The sequence below is a fragment of the Nerophis ophidion genome, linkage group LG27 (genome assembly GCF_033978795.1).
Source record: "Nerophis ophidion isolate RoL-2023_Sa linkage group LG27, RoL_Noph_v1.0, whole genome shotgun sequence".
Lineage (NCBI taxonomy): Eukaryota > Metazoa > Chordata > Actinopteri > Syngnathiformes > Syngnathidae > Nerophis > Nerophis ophidion.
Genome location: NC_084637.1, coordinates 9,799,636 through 9,815,246, shown reverse-complemented (window position 1 = coordinate 9,815,246; position 15,611 = coordinate 9,799,636). Strand labels below are relative to the sequence as shown.

The 15,611-nt window shown below is 41.0% G+C and overlaps 1 protein-coding gene across 1 annotated transcript in view; it reads right to left on the bottom strand.

The window, feature by feature from the left end:
* The window catches only part of LOC133544144 (Krueppel-like factor 7), a 135,573-nt gene extending 120,236 nt beyond the window's left edge, over window positions 1-15,337 (bottom strand). Inside the window, exon 1 of the mRNA XM_061889227.1 lies at window positions 15,018-15,337. Coding sequence (XP_061745211.1) covers window positions 15,018-15,119 — 102 coding nt within the window. The 5' untranslated portion in view covers window positions 15,120-15,337. The remainder of the gene's footprint in view (window positions 1-15,017) is intronic.
* Window positions 15,338-15,611: the final 274 nt, after the last annotated feature.

Below are 15,611 nucleotides of genomic sequence, written 5' to 3'. Positions count from 1 at the left end.
CATAGATTCACAAAGTCAAGTGTTTCTTATATATACATATATATATATATATATATATATATATATATATTTCAGTGAATTCTAGCTATATATATGTATGTATGTATGTATATATATATATATATATATATATACATAAGAAATACTTGAATTTCAGTATTCATTTATTTACACATTTACACACACATAACACTCATCAACTCATTCTTGAGTTAAGGGTTGAATTGTTCATCCTTGTTTTTCTAACCATATGTATGTACAGTAGATGGCAGTATTGTCCTGTTTAAGAGTGTCACAACATTGCTGTTTGGCAGACGAATTGCTTTACGGTAGGCAAAACGGACTGCTGTTGTTGTGTGTTGTTTTACCGCGCTGGGAGGACGTTAATGAAACAGCCTTACAATAAACCCACATGAGAAAACAAGAACTCGCCCTCGATCATTCTACAGTTATAACGTCATTGGGCAGAGACGCTCTTTATACACGTCACTCAGGTCCGCATGGAGCTGGAAGGAGCGTGGCCTCCAGCTCCGCCTGAATTCCGGGAGATTTTCGGGAGAAATTTTGTCCCGGGAGGTTTTCGGGAGAGGCGCTGAATTTCGGGAGTCTCCCGGAAAATCCGGGAGGGTTGGCAAGTATGCTCATTTTGTCCACCAAACGTTTTATGCTGTGCATAAATGCACAAAAATGAGCATTGTTGATTGCATTGATTTGCCGGAGTGCTAATCAGGCATATTTGGTCAATCCATGACTGCAAGTTATCTCACCCTCTGAGAAGCCTCCTTTTTACTAATGTTTTCCAATGTTGTAAAAATGTGTACAATAAAAAAATAAAATACAACATTTCTGTCAATGGAGATTTGATAGTAGTCTAATATAGCTAATATAGACACTTACATCATGTGTTGCCTTATATAAGGCTTTGATTTTTTGCAACTCCAGACAGATTTTTTTTGTTGTTTTTTTGGTCCAATATGGCTCTGTCACTTTTTTAGGTTGCCGACCCCAGACATATGCCAAACGAGGCTTTGTCAAAGTAAAAGTTGGTCGAGGAAAAAAAATGCTTTTGAGATAACACGAACCCTTGCTGGAGTTGTTCTTCCATGAGGACAAATAACCACTAAGTCCGGCTTAGTCTCGCTATTTGTTCCGACCCCGAAACGGGAGACCAATGCTGGGATTTCGGGACGCGAGACATTTCAGTTCTGCTCAGTTAGCGCCAATAATGGAACAAATAGAGGCCTCAAATGTACCATCTGCAGACCTCCGAAACACTTTCGTCCATGTCTACTCCCCCCCAACCCCCACCATTACCGCCTGCATCACGCCGCAGACAACGACAGGGGACACAGTCATCACTCTCGCCATCGCCTCTCGGGGAGCCATTTAGGTCCCAACAACAACGGCCTCTTATCTCACCATGCGAGCCTTTTAAAGGCATCCAGTTCTAAAAGGCGGGGCTGTACTGTAGAGGAGACTGCCTGGGTGACAACTGGAGCTTTTAGGACAACTCATAATTCCTGCATTCAGGGTGACTCGGTGGTAACAAGCCAACACTGAGCTTCTCGAAGTGTAAAGCAAGGGCAGCATTGATATTCTGGGGATGGGTACCAAATCCGGTACTTGTATAGGTCGGTAAAATCCAACAGTGCACCATTTTGGTACCTTTCTTGCACGTGACATCACGTCCGGTTGCAGACTCCGCGAGCCAAAGGCTTAGAGCAGGGGTGTCCAAAAATTGCACGATTGATAGTTGTGCCGTCTTGGTGGCATTGTGGTGACGAGTTGTTCTCTCGTGGGTGCAGCGAAGATGGACATAGCGTGAGGTAGGAACAACTAAAACAGACTAAGAACTAGAGATGCGCGGTTTGCGGTCTCATCCGCGGAGTCCGTGGATAAACCGCGGGTCGGGCGGGTGACATGACGAAAAAGTAGACTTTAATTAGATTCGGGCGGGTGGCGGTTGAACCATCCGGCAATATTTGATAAACATGGTTCTGGGATCGGTATCCTTTGCCATTCAAAGAGCCATTTTAGACCCGTGTCACAAAGCGAAGAAGACAATAGGAGACGCTAATATTCTCTAGAATGACTGTCGGCAGTCACCCACTTAATGAGTATTAGGGTGTGGTATGAAGCCATTGACTTTGTCGCCTTCTACAACATGTACGATCTGCTTGTCAGTCCAGCAACACGACTGCAAGGCATACTGGGTGACAGAGTACACTAATTGTTGTAATAATTGAACAATTTTAACACTCTTAGTAATATGCACCACGCTGTGAAGCCACACCAAACAAGATTGACAAACACATTTCGGGAGAACATCCTCCCAGTAACACAACACAACAAATACCCAGAATCCTATGTATCCATGACAAATCCTGACTATTTTATACACCCCGCTAGCAGCAAACCCCCCGCCCCATGTGTCGGTAAGGTGGGCGGGGTTGGGGGCGCGGATACAAAAGATTCTGGGTATTTGTTGTGTTGCGTTTATTTTGTGTTACTGTGAGAATGTTCCCCCGAAATGTGTTTGTCAATCTTGTTAGGTGTGGCTTCACAGCGTGGCGCATATTAGTAAGTGATAAAGTTGTTTATATCACAACCATCAGTGTACTCTGTGTCACCCAGTATGCCTTTCAATCTTGTACGTGTGATTGCGGAATCTGCACAAAACATGTTGCCGGACTAACAATTGGTTTGTACATGTTGTTGAAGGTGTCCAAGGCAATGGCTTCACAGCACGCCCATATTCTTGTCATCAGGACGAACGCCAACTGGATATTTGCGAGAACGTTAGCGGCTACAATTGTCTTCATTACTCTGTGAAACGGGTTTAAATAGCTCTGTGAGTGGTAAAGGTGGCCGACCTCTGATGTATTTCAGCGAGCGATTGCGGTTTTGATAAAATGTTGGTTCGGGTGGACGGCGGGTGGACGGCGGGTGGATGACGACTTTGGTGATGCGGTTGCGGATGATATAATTGCCTATCCGCGCATCTCTACTAAGAACCAAAAACACTTGCTCGAAGGCACTAACAAACAAAACGGAAAGCGCTAGCATGAGCTAGGGACAAACAACTGAAATAGCATGGAAGCTAATGTACACAAAGGTAGTTACCACAATGCTGGAAAGAGCGACGTCAACTGCAGCGTGACGCAAACAAGAGTCCAAGAACGAATGTCAAACAAAGGCAGGCATATATAGGGAGATAAATAATCAAGGGCAGGTGCGCGTGATCAAAGGAGAGACAGGTGACACAACTGCGTTGCTAGGACAACAGAAATAAACCAGGAAGTGCCACAAAGAACTGAGGAAGACAAATACTAGACAGAATGTGATAACAAACAGAACCAAAACCAGAATATGCCATGATCCAAGACCTGGATCATGACAATAGGTTTGCAAAAATAAAAAATAAACATTTAAAAACGGGAAAAAGTTGCAATGTTGACACAAAGCTGCCATGCAGGCTTTTTTTTGGTCTTCCTTTATTTTATTTTATTTTTTGCAATTGCTCCAAAAAAAAAATGCACAAAATCTATGTTATAATGAATTATTGACCTATTCATGGCTCCAATTACTGTTTCCATGACAACCCATTAGTTTTCACCTGTCCTCATTTCACGCACCTGATTCATTTGGACTCGCGCACCCGTTGTTAATCACGTCACCTCTATTTAAGCCTGTAGTTGCCAGGCAGTCAGCCTGGCGACCTCACCCTCTACACATCCTTGTTATTCATGCTGATGATCCATGCTGCTCTTTTTCACGCTCTTTTCTCGTTCCAAGTAAGTTTTCTTTATTCATGCCATAGTTTGCAAGTTTTGTTTTATGTCCATAGTTTTGGCTTCGTGGTAGTTTTTTGTTTCCTTAGCCATCTGATTCATTTGGACTCGCGCACCCGTTGTTAATCACGTCACCTCTATTTGAGCCTGTAGTTGCCAGGCAGTCAGCCTGGCGACATCACCTTCTACACACCCTTGTTATTCATGCTGACAATCCATGCTGCTCCTTTTCATCCTCTTTTCTCATTCCAAGTAAGTTTTCTTTATTCATGCCATAGCTTGCAAGTTTTTTTTTATGTCCATAGTTCTGCCTCCGTGGTAGTTTTTTGTTTTCTTAGCCACCTGATTCATTTGGACTCGCACACCTGTTGTTAATCACGTCATCTCCATTTAAGCCTGTAGTTGCCAGGCAGTCTGCCTGGCGACATCACCCTCTACACATCCTTGTTATTTATGCTGATGATCCATGCTGCTCTTTTTCATCCTCTTTTCTCATTCCAAGTAAGTTTTCTTTATTCATGCCATAGCTTGCAAGTTTTGTTTTATGTCCATAGTTCTGCCTTCGTGGTAGTTTTTTGTTTCCTTAGCCACCTGATTCATTTGGACTCACGCACCTGTTGTTAATCACGTCACCTCTATTTAAGCCTGTAGTTGCCAGGCAGTCATACTGGCGACATCACCTTCTACACACCCTTGTTATTCATGCTGATGATCCATGCTGCTCTTTTTCATCCTCTTTTCTTGTTTCAAGTAAGTTTTCTTTATTCATGCCATAGTTTGCAAGTTTTGTTTTATGTCCATAGTTTTGCCTTCGTGGTAGTTTTTTGTTTTCTTAGCCACCTGATTCATTTGGACTCGCACACCTGTTCTTAATCACGTCACCTCCATTTAAGCCTGTAGTTGCCAGGCAGTCTGCCTGGCGACATCACCTTCTACACACCGTTGTTATTCAAGTAAGTTTTCTTTATTCATGCCATAGTTTGGAAGTTTTGTTTGATGTCCATAGTTTTTGCCTTTGTGGTAGTTTTTTGTTTTCTTAGCCGAGTTTTGAACCTCCGCTGTGAGCGCCTTTCGTTTGTTCCTTTTTTCGAGTTAAGATTAAAATCATATTTTTACCTTCACGCCATGTCCGATCCACGCAATTACTTTTCCTGACGAAATAAACCCACTAAAAAAGTCTGGTTATAGTTTCTAAACACACTCCAGCTTATAAAATTATAATATATAATTTTTTTTTGGCGTAGTATAATTTTAGGGCTATTTTGCGGCTGTATACGATGCACTCACTCTGTTGCATACATTCATGCAGTGTTTAGTGACCAGCCGGCTTCTAACATGCAATACGTTAGGAAATACAGAATGACCAAAAAAAAAACGTATTACCTTCATTTAGCCAAAACAATCCCTGAGAAATGATGACTTTTGTGTGAAGTATATCAACTGTGCTGTCTGGCTCCTCTGTATTGTTAATAATCACCAAACTATTACCGTGAATACTGAACTAATGCTGCTCTAACTGCAATATTTATTAGGTGACAGATGGATAAAAGGTGCATTTTTGAAGCAAATTTTGTCAGGCAAAATATATATATGCACTGTTACTGAGGGTGAGGTATACCACGGGTCCCATGTGAATGTAGGCTTGCTTACCTCACACAAGATACTGTTGTCATTCATCTCCACTCTCGCCTTCTACTTTCCGTAATTTTCTTCGATGCGACGCAAATGCTTCCCGCATTTTTTGTGACTGGAGCGCCCCCATGCCGCACAATGGTGCATGTTTACGCGGCCAAAAACGTTTCAATTAAGAGAAACTGGCGTCCAACATGGCGCCGTGTAGTCACGTTAGGGGCTTCTGACCAGTCATTTAGGAGATCGTCTGAAACCGACTTGTCCATACTGTCTCTAAAAACCAGGGTTGTCAGAGTCATTTTAGCTCAGGAGCCGCATGGAGGAAAATGTATTCCCAAGTGGGCCGGAATGGTAAAATCATGGCATGATAACTTAAAAATTAAGACAACTCCAGGTTGTTTCCTTTGTTTTACTTTGGACAAAAATGGAACGAGCACATTCTGAAAAACGTACAAATCACCAATAATCCTCTGGACAAAACACTTCAAGTTTGCTGAAAATTCTGAAGAAAATTCTACTAAAACACATTGAGCTTGGACTTGGTCTCAGTGTATATATGAAGCCAGGGTTAAAATTTAAGTCAAAGTCTTTCAGGGAATGGACAAAAAAACACTACATGTAAACGTATCTAGGTATCAAATATCTCTTTTGTCATGTCCAGGTATCAATCCAGTGCTAACTCGACAAGCCGAGGACGGAGGTTTGCCGACATTTTTGAGCAGCAGTAGGGTACGCTTCTGCCAACACGTCAAACATGCTAACTCCTTTGAAGCATCACCACCGCATTCAAGTAGCCTCTTCTCGGCAAGTCAGCCAGGGCTAAAGCAATAACAAATGTTTTTATTGCTGCGGATTTCAAACTATCTATCCATCCATTTTCTACCGCTTGTCCCATTCAGGGTCGCAGGGGGTTACTGTATTGCATTAAAAACTAGATTTTGACCCACTTCTATGGTGGAAGAAAAATAAGCCCATATTGGTGAACGTGGACCTTGACTTAAACAAGTTGAAAATCTTATTTGGGTGTTTGCATTCAGTGGCCTATTGTACGGAATATGTGCTGTACTGTGCAATCTAATAATAAAAGTCTCAATCAATCAATCAAAAAAAAGCACATTATATGCAGAAAGGTTTTGTTAAGAAACCATTCTGAGCCTTATCTTATTTAGTTTTTATTTTATATATGTTGACCACATTAACCTTGGCAATGGACCCTGTGTGTATATGTATGTTATGCCATTGTTTACAAATTTGGTAAATAAATAACCAAAAAATGTATATTTTGTTGTTTTCTTACTGTACTGAAAATTAACCGAACCGTGACCTCTAAACCGAGGTAGTACCGAACCAAAATTTTTGTGTACCGTTACACCCCTACTATATATATATATATATATATATATATATATATATATATATATATATATATATATATATATAGATATATTCATATATATATATATATATATATAAAACATTATATTACATATATAACATATATACATATATATATATATATAACATAATTGCTATTGTGACATCATTTGGAACAGCAGTTTATTACGTAAAAAAAAAAGCGGCTCATTTTAGTACTTGGTAAATTCATCACACGGGACGGATAAAACCTGTTTGCGGGCCGGATCAGGTCCGTGGGGTTTACGTTTGATACCCCTGCTATAAACAGCTCTGCCATAGCCAATACATGACTGGAATCTGGAATTTTAACTGCTTACAAAGTCTACTATAATACTTGCAAATGAAACTCGGAAGTGGTAGGAATTGTTGTTAAATGCTATATGAAAATTATTTTTTTATTATATCATATCAGGGGTCGGGAACCTTTTTGGCTGAGAGAGCCATACAAGCCAAATATTTTTTAAAGTATTTCCGTAAGAGCCATTTAAATTTTTTTTTAAACACTGAATACAACTATTTGCTTCAATTTTTAAGAAAGACCAACATTTTTAGAGTATAATAAGTCTCTTATTTTTTTAATAAATAACATTGTTATTCTGAGGCTAACCAAAAATAAATAAAATACTTCTTACCATTAATCCGATTTCTTGAACAGGGACGGTAGAAACCGGATGGGTGGATGAAAAAGCATGAGAATGTTTTATATTTTGAACGTTATTTTTTAAACTGTGATTACCAGCGGAATTATTCATTACTTATCGTGTTAGGCAATTTCAGCTAAGATTTATCTGAGAGCCAGATGCAGTCATCAAAAGAGCCACATCTGGCTCTAGAGCCATAGGTTCCCTACCCCTGTATTATATTATATAATATTATGTATGTATTATATTATATGTGAGAATGCTGAAAAGCGTGTAAACAATTACTGAAAATCGGTACTTGTATCGATTCCAAAGTACAGGGAATTGTGACACATCCGTTTTGAAAGACCTCAGAGGTGCAAAGCCAGAGATGGAAGATGAAAAAAAAAAAAAACGGAACAACAAACAACAAAGCGCTACGAGTTGCAAAACATATCGTGCTTTCAGTCCAAAATGGATGATGCCTTACAGGCTGCAAAAGCAAACTAGACATTTCCTGCCTCTTGAGGCATAAAAGCCCTCACACACTCTTTTCTTTTTTTTTTTTCTTTTTCTTTTTTCTATGTGCATTAGGTATTGATTTGGAGATGCATGCTCTGGGTGAGGCGCCGGCGAGCCATTTAAAAAAAAAAAAAAAAAAAAAAAATCAGTGTAGGCAGGGAGTTGGGAACTTGTCATGAAAAGATGCGTCGGTGGCTAACAGCGGGGTGCCAATTAGGCTGCTTGGCCACAACGAATGGATGCACTGCCATCATGCACGGACCCACCCCCTCCCTTTTTTGGTTTCTAGGAAACATGACAAGAGAAAGGGAAATATGGACAATAATACAGTGTTTGTTTTTTTTGTTGTTTTTTTAATCCGCTGTATCTGTTTTGTCTAGTGTGTTAAATGCAACATCACCAGAAGCAGTAATGCATACGGTACTGATACCTATCTTTAAAAAAAAAAATGTTGTTTTTTTTATTAAATATCGAGGCTCGCTTCAACATCCATCCGCTGAACTTGGATACGGTAAGTGCGCGCAAAAGGTGACAGTTAATTCATTTCTTCCCAGCATGTTTATTTCATGCAGCGTTGCATTTAAAAGATGCTGCTAGGACAGACATGTCAGGTATCTATTATGGATAAGAGGTGGATGGAGTAGGGGGACTCAGAGGGGGGTCGTGGGGGCTTTCCAACTCCGTAATGCGGATGTATAATTCACGACCAATTCTGTCCTAGTGATGGCTTCCGCGTTTTCATCTTCCCAAATTGCACTTGACAGCTTTATTACGCGCCGGCGTGCGTCCGCATCCCATCCACTAAAGCAGTGTGTTTCAACCTTTTTTGATCCAAGGCACATGTTTTTCATTGAAAAAATCCCGAAGCACACTACTAGCAGAAAACATTAAAAAATGAAACTCAGCAGCCGATATTGACAGTAAAAAGTCATTCTTGCAATTGTTGGATATAAATTCAAACCATAACCAACCATGCATCACTATAGCTCTTGTCTCAAAGTAGGTGTACTGTCATGACCTGTCACATAACGCCGTGACTTATTTTGAGTTTGTTGGTGTTTTCCTGTGTGTAGTGTTTTAGTTCACTATTTTGTTGTTGAACGGATGTACTTTGTGGACGCCATCTACTGCTCCACACGCTGTAATTCTTTGCTGTCGTCCAGCATTCTGTTTTGTAGCTAGTTCAGTTTTAGTTTCGTTTTGCGTAGCTTCAATTCCTTTTTTAGCGGCACTCACCTTTTGTTTATTTTTGGTTTGAACATTAGGATACCGTTTTACCTGCACGCTGCTTCTGCATATTGTCATCACGACAAACCATGTTCCCGACATCCACAAAGCAATTAATTACCTGCTGCTGCCTACTGATATAGAAAAAAGTATGACACGGTTACTCTGCCGCGCTCTACACCAGTGTTTTTCAACCTTTTTTTAGCCAAGACACAATTTTTTAATCGGAAAAAATCCTGAGGAACACTACTAGCAGAAAACATAAAAAAATTTAACTCAGCAGCCGATATTGACAGTAAAAAGTAATTTTCACAATTGTTGGATATAAATTCAAACCATAACCAACCATGCATCAGTATAGCTCTTGTCTCAAAGAAGTGTACTGTCATGATCTGTCCTATCACGCCGTGACTTATTTTGAGTTTTTTGGTGTTTTCCTGTGTGTAGTGTTTTAGTTCCTGTCTTGCGCTCTTATTTTGTTGTTGATTGTCAAGTCATGTACGGACGTACTTTATGGACGCCATCTGCTGCTCCACACGCTGTAATTCTTTGCTGTCGTCCAGCATTCTGTTTTGTAGCTAGTTCAGTTTTAGTTTCGTTTTGCATAGCTTCAATTCCTTTTTTAGCGGAATTCACCTTTTGTTTATGTTTGGTTTGAATATTAAGGTACCGTTTTACCTGCACGCTGCTTCTGCATATTGTCATCACGACAAACCATGTTCCCGACATCCACAAAGCAATTAATTACCTGCTGCTGCCTACTGATATAGAAAAGTATGACACGGTTACTCTGCCGAGCTCTAGACTAGTGTTTTTTCAACCTTTTAGGAGCCAAGGCACAATTTTTCATTGAAAAAATCCCAAAGCACACTACTAGCAGAAAACATTAAAAAATGAAACTCAGCAGCCGATATTGACAGTAAAAAGTCATTCTCGCAATTGTTGGATATAAATTCAAACCATAACCAACCATGCATCACTATAGCTCTTGTCTCAAAGTAGGTGTACTGTCATGACCTGTCCTATCACGCCGTGACTTATTTTGAGTTTTTTGGTGTTTTCCTGTGTGTAGTGTATTAGTTCTTGTCTTGCGCCCCTATTTTGTTGTTGGTTGTCATGTCAAGTACGGATGCACTTTGTGGACGCCGTCTGCTGCTCCACACGCTGTAATTATTTGCTGTCGTCCAGCATTCTGTTTTGCAGCCAGTTCAGTTTTAGTTTCATTTTGCATAGCTTCAATTCCTTTTTTAGCGGAATTCACCTTTTGTTTATGTTTGGTTTGAATATTAAGGTACCGTTTTACCTGCACGCTGCTTCTGCATATTGTCATCACGACAAACCATGTTCCCGACATCCACAAAGCAATTAATTACCTGCTGCTGCCTACTGATATAGAAAAGTATGACACGGTTACTCTGCCGGGCTCTAGACTAGTGTTTTTCAACCTTTTAGGAGCCAAGGCACAATTTTTCTTTGAAAAAATCCAGAGGCCCACTATTAGCAGAAAACATTAAAAAAAATGAAACTCAGCAGCCGATATTGACAATAAAAAGTCGTTCTCGCAATTGTTGGATATAAATTCAAACGATAACCAACCATGCATCACTATAGCTCTTGTCTCAAAGTAGGTGTACTGTCATGACCTGTCCTATCACGCCGTGACTTATTTTGAGTTTTTGGGTGTTTTCCTGTGTGTAGTGGTTTAGTTCTTGTCTTGCGCCCCTATTTTGTTGTTGATTGTCATGTCATGAACGGATGTACTTTGTGGACGCCGTCTGCTGCTCCACACGCTGTAATTCTTTGCTGTCGTCCAGCATTCTGTTTTGTAGCTAGTTCAGTTTTAGTTTCGTTTTGCATAGCTTCAATTCCTTTTTTAGCGGAATTCACCTTTTGTTTATGTTTGGTTTGAATATTAAGGTACCGTTTTACCTGCACGCTGCTTCTGCATATTGTCATCACGACAAACCATGTTCCCGACATCCACAAAGCAATTAATTACCTGCTGCTGCCTACTGATATAGAAAAGTATGACACGGTTACTCTGCCGCGCTCTACACCCGTGTTTTTCAACCTTTTTTTAGCCAAGGCACAATTTTTTAATCGGAAAAAATCCTGAGGAACACTACTAGCAGAAAACATAAAAAAAATAAACTCAGCAGCCGATATTGACAGTAAAAAGTCATTCTTGCAATTGTTGGATATAAATTCAAACCATAACCAACCATGCATCACTATAGCTCTTGTCTCAAAGAAGTGTACTGTCATGACCTGTCCTATCACGCCGTGACTTATTTTGAGTTTTTTGGTGTTTTCCTGTGTGTAGTGTTTTAGTTCTTGTCTTGCGCCCCTATTTTGTTGTATTGTCATGTCATGTACAGATGTACTTTGTGGACCCCGTCTGCTGCTCCACACGCTGTAAGTCTTTGCTGTCGTCCAGCATTCTGTTGTTTGTTCACTTTGCAGCCAGTTCAGTTTTAGTTTAGTTCTGCATAGCCATCCCTAAGCTTTAATGGCTTTTCTTAGCGGCACTCGCCTTTTGTTTATTTTTGGTTTAAGCATTAGATACCTTTTTACCTGCACACTGCCTCCCGCTGTCATTTGCATATTGTGATCACGACAAACCATGTTCCCGACATCCACAAAGCAATTAGTTACCTGCTGCTGCCTACTGATATAGAAAAGTATGACACGGTTACTCTGCCGTGCTCTACACCAGTGTTTTTCAACCTTTTTTTAGCCAAGGCACAATTTTTTCATCGGAAAAAATCCAGAGGCACATTACTAGCAGAAAACATTAAAAAAATAAACTCAGCAGCCGATATTGACGGTAAAAAGTTGTTCTCGCAATTTTTGGATATAAATTCAAACCATAACCAACCATGCATCACTATAGCTCTTGTCTCAAAGTAGGTGTACTGTCATGACCTGGCATATCACGCCGTGACTTATTTTGAGTTTTTTGGTGTTTTCCTGTGTGTAGTGTTTTAGTTCTTGTCTGGCGCCCCTATTTTGTTGTTGATTGTCATGTCATGTACGAATGTCCTTTGTGGACCCCGTCTGCTGCTCCACACGCTGTAAGTCTTTGCTTTCGTCCAGCATCCTATTTTGGTTTTACTTTGCATCTATTACAGTTTTACTTTCGTTTTGCGTAGCCATCCCGAAGCTTCAATGCCTTTTCTTAGCAGCACTCGCCTTTTGTTTATTTTTGGTTTAAGCATAAGATACATTTTTACCTTCACGCTGCCTCCCCCTGTCATCTACGTATAGTGCTCCACAAAAGGTAAGTTTTTGCTGTCGTCCAGCATTCTGTTTTTGTTTACTTTGCAGAAATTTCAGTTTTAGTTTCGTTTTACATATCTTCAATGCCTTTTTTAGCGGAACTCGCCTTTTGTTAATTTTTGGTTTAAGCATTAAGATACCTTTTTACCTGCACACTGCCGTCTGCATACTGTCATCACGACAAACCATGTGACATCCACAAAGCCATTAACTACCTGCTGCCACCTACTGATATGGAGACGTATTACACGGTTACTCTGCCGCGCTCTAGACTAGTGTTTTACAACCTATTTTGAGCAAAGGCATATTTTTTTCATTGAAAAAATCCCGAGGCACACTACTAGCAGAAAACATTAAAAAAATGAAACTCAGCAGCCGATATTGACAGTAAAAAGTTGTTCTCGCAATTGTTATATAAATTCAAACCATAGCCAACCATGCATCACTATAGCTCTTGTCTCAAAGTAGGTGTACTGTCATGACCTGTCACATAACGCCGTGACTTGTTTTGAGTTTTTTCGGGGGTTTTCCTGTGTGTAGTGTTTTAGTTCTTGTCTGGCGCCCCTATTTTGTTGTTGATTGTCATGTCATGTACGAATGTCCTTTGTGGACCCCGTCTGCTGCTCCACACGCTGTAAGTCTTTGCTTTCGTCCAGCATCCTATTTTGGTTTTACTTTGCATCTATTACAGTTTTACTTTCGTTTTGCGTAGCCATCCCGAAGCTTCAATGCCTTTTCTTAGCAGCACTCGCCTTTTGTTTATTTTTGGTTTAAGCATAAGACACATTTTTACCTTCACGCTGCCTCCCCCTGTCATCTGCGTATTGTGCTCCACAAAAGGTAAGTTTTTGCTGTCGTCCAGCATTCTGTTTTTGTTTACTTTGCAGCAAGTTCAGTTTTAGTTTCGTTTTACATATCTTCAATGCCTTTTTTAGCGGAACTCGCCTTTTGTTAATTTTTGGTTTAAGCATTAAGATACCTTTTTACCTGCACGCTGCCGTCTTCACATTGTCACCACGACAAACCATGTGCACGACATCCACAAAGCCATTAACTACCTGCTGCCACCTACTGATATGGAGACGTATTACACGGTTACTCTGCCACGCTCTAGACTAGTGTTTTACAACCTTTTTTGAGCAAAAGCATATTTTTTTCAATGAAAAAATCCCGAGTCACACCACTAGCAGAAAACATTAAAAAAATGAAACTCAGCAGCCGATATTGACAGTAAAAAGTTGTTCTCGCAATTGTTAGATAAATTCAAACCATAACCAACCATGCATCACTATAGCTCTTGTCTCAAAGTAGGTGTACTGTCACGACCTGTCACATAACGCCGTGACTTGTTTTGAGTTTTTTCGGGGATTTTCCTGTGTGTAGCGTTTTAGTTCTTGTCTTGCGCTCTTATTTTGTTGTTGATTGTCAAGTCATGTACGGACGTACTTTGTGGACCCTGTCTGCTGCTCCACACGCTGTAAGTCTTTGCCGTCGTCCAGCATTCTGTTTTACAGCCAGTTCAGTTTTAGTTTCGTTTTACATAGCTTCAATGTCTTTTTTAGCGGCACTCGCCTTTTGTTAATTTTTGGTTTAAGCATTAAGATACCTTTTTACCTGCACGCTGCCGTCTGCATATTGTCATCACGACAAACCATGTGATATCCACAAAGCAATTAACTACCTGCTGCCACCTACTGATATGGAAGAGTATTACACGGTTACTCTGCCGCGCTCTAGACTAGTGTTTTACAACTTTTTTTGAGCAAAGGCATATTTTTTTCATTGAAAAAATCCCGAGGCACACTCCTAGCAGAAAACATAAAAAAAATGAAACTCAGCAGCCGATATTGACAGTAAAAAGTTGTTCTCGCAATTGTTATATAAATTCAAACCATAACCAACCATGCATCACTATAGCTCTTGTCTCAAAGTAGGTGTACTGTCATGACCTGTCACATAACGCCGTGACTTGTTTTGAGTTTTTTCGGGGGGTTTCCTGTGTGTAGCGTTTTAGTTCTTGTCTTGCGCTCTTATTTTGTTGTTGATTGTCAAGTCATGTACGGACGTACTTTGTGGACGCCATCTGCTGCTCCACACGCTGTAAGTCTTTGCCGTCGTCCAGCATTCTGTTTTACAGCCAGTTCAGTTTTAGTTTAGTTTTACATAGCTTCGATGTCTTTTTTAGCGGCATTCGCCTTTTGTTTATTTTTGGTTAAAGCATTAGTTACCTTTTTACCTGCACGCTGCCAGATCATGTTCCCGACATCCACAAACCAATTAACTACCTGCTGCCACCTACTGATATGGAAGAGTATTACATGGTTACTCTGCCTTGACAGCACAGGCACTCAATAACGGCACATTGTTTTTGCGGATTATAATTACTGGTTTGCAAAAAATATATATTTTGAAACCAATCTCCCACGGCACACTAGACTGTATGCCACGGCACAGTGGTTGAAAAACACTGCACTTAAGTGTCACCCGGTATGAGTGATAATTGGGGGCAAAATAAGTTACATTTCCTTACCTGCTGCCAGTTCTCCTCCAGGGAAGGCATGGCGGAGAAATAGCCGGTGTCGTGTACGAGCTGAAGTTCCTGGAAGATACTGTGGTTCGCCAGGACGTCCATGCTGACGCGCGCTGTCGGCGGGGAGGAAAAAAAAAAAAAAAAAAAAAAAGCGAGACCGATCCACAGGAATTGTGCTTCCACTCTTAGCCGTATCACGCCTCTCTACGCGTGCGCGGTGCTCATACTCGTCCACGAGGTTGCTCGGTATACCTGCGCGCCTTACCGGACTCGGTGCGTAAAAGATAGTGGCGGGGATGATGGAGGCTCCATGCGTATCCGTGGTGCCAAAACAGACACTGGGAGCCGCGGCGCGCGGAGGGGAGAGGGGGGTGTGTGTGTGTGTGGGGGGGGGTGAGCGTAAACGAAGGGGCGTGGCTTGCCCTGTCAATCAACTCCCTTGTTTGTCCATGTAAGGTAAATGGGCGGTTGAAAAGCCATTAAAGCGGCGGTGGAGCGTGGAGAGGCGGGGCTTAACTGATTGCGCTCGCGTGATTGGCTCCGGCGCGCCGTCGCTCACGGACATTATGGGCAGGATAGGTGAGCTATTTATGG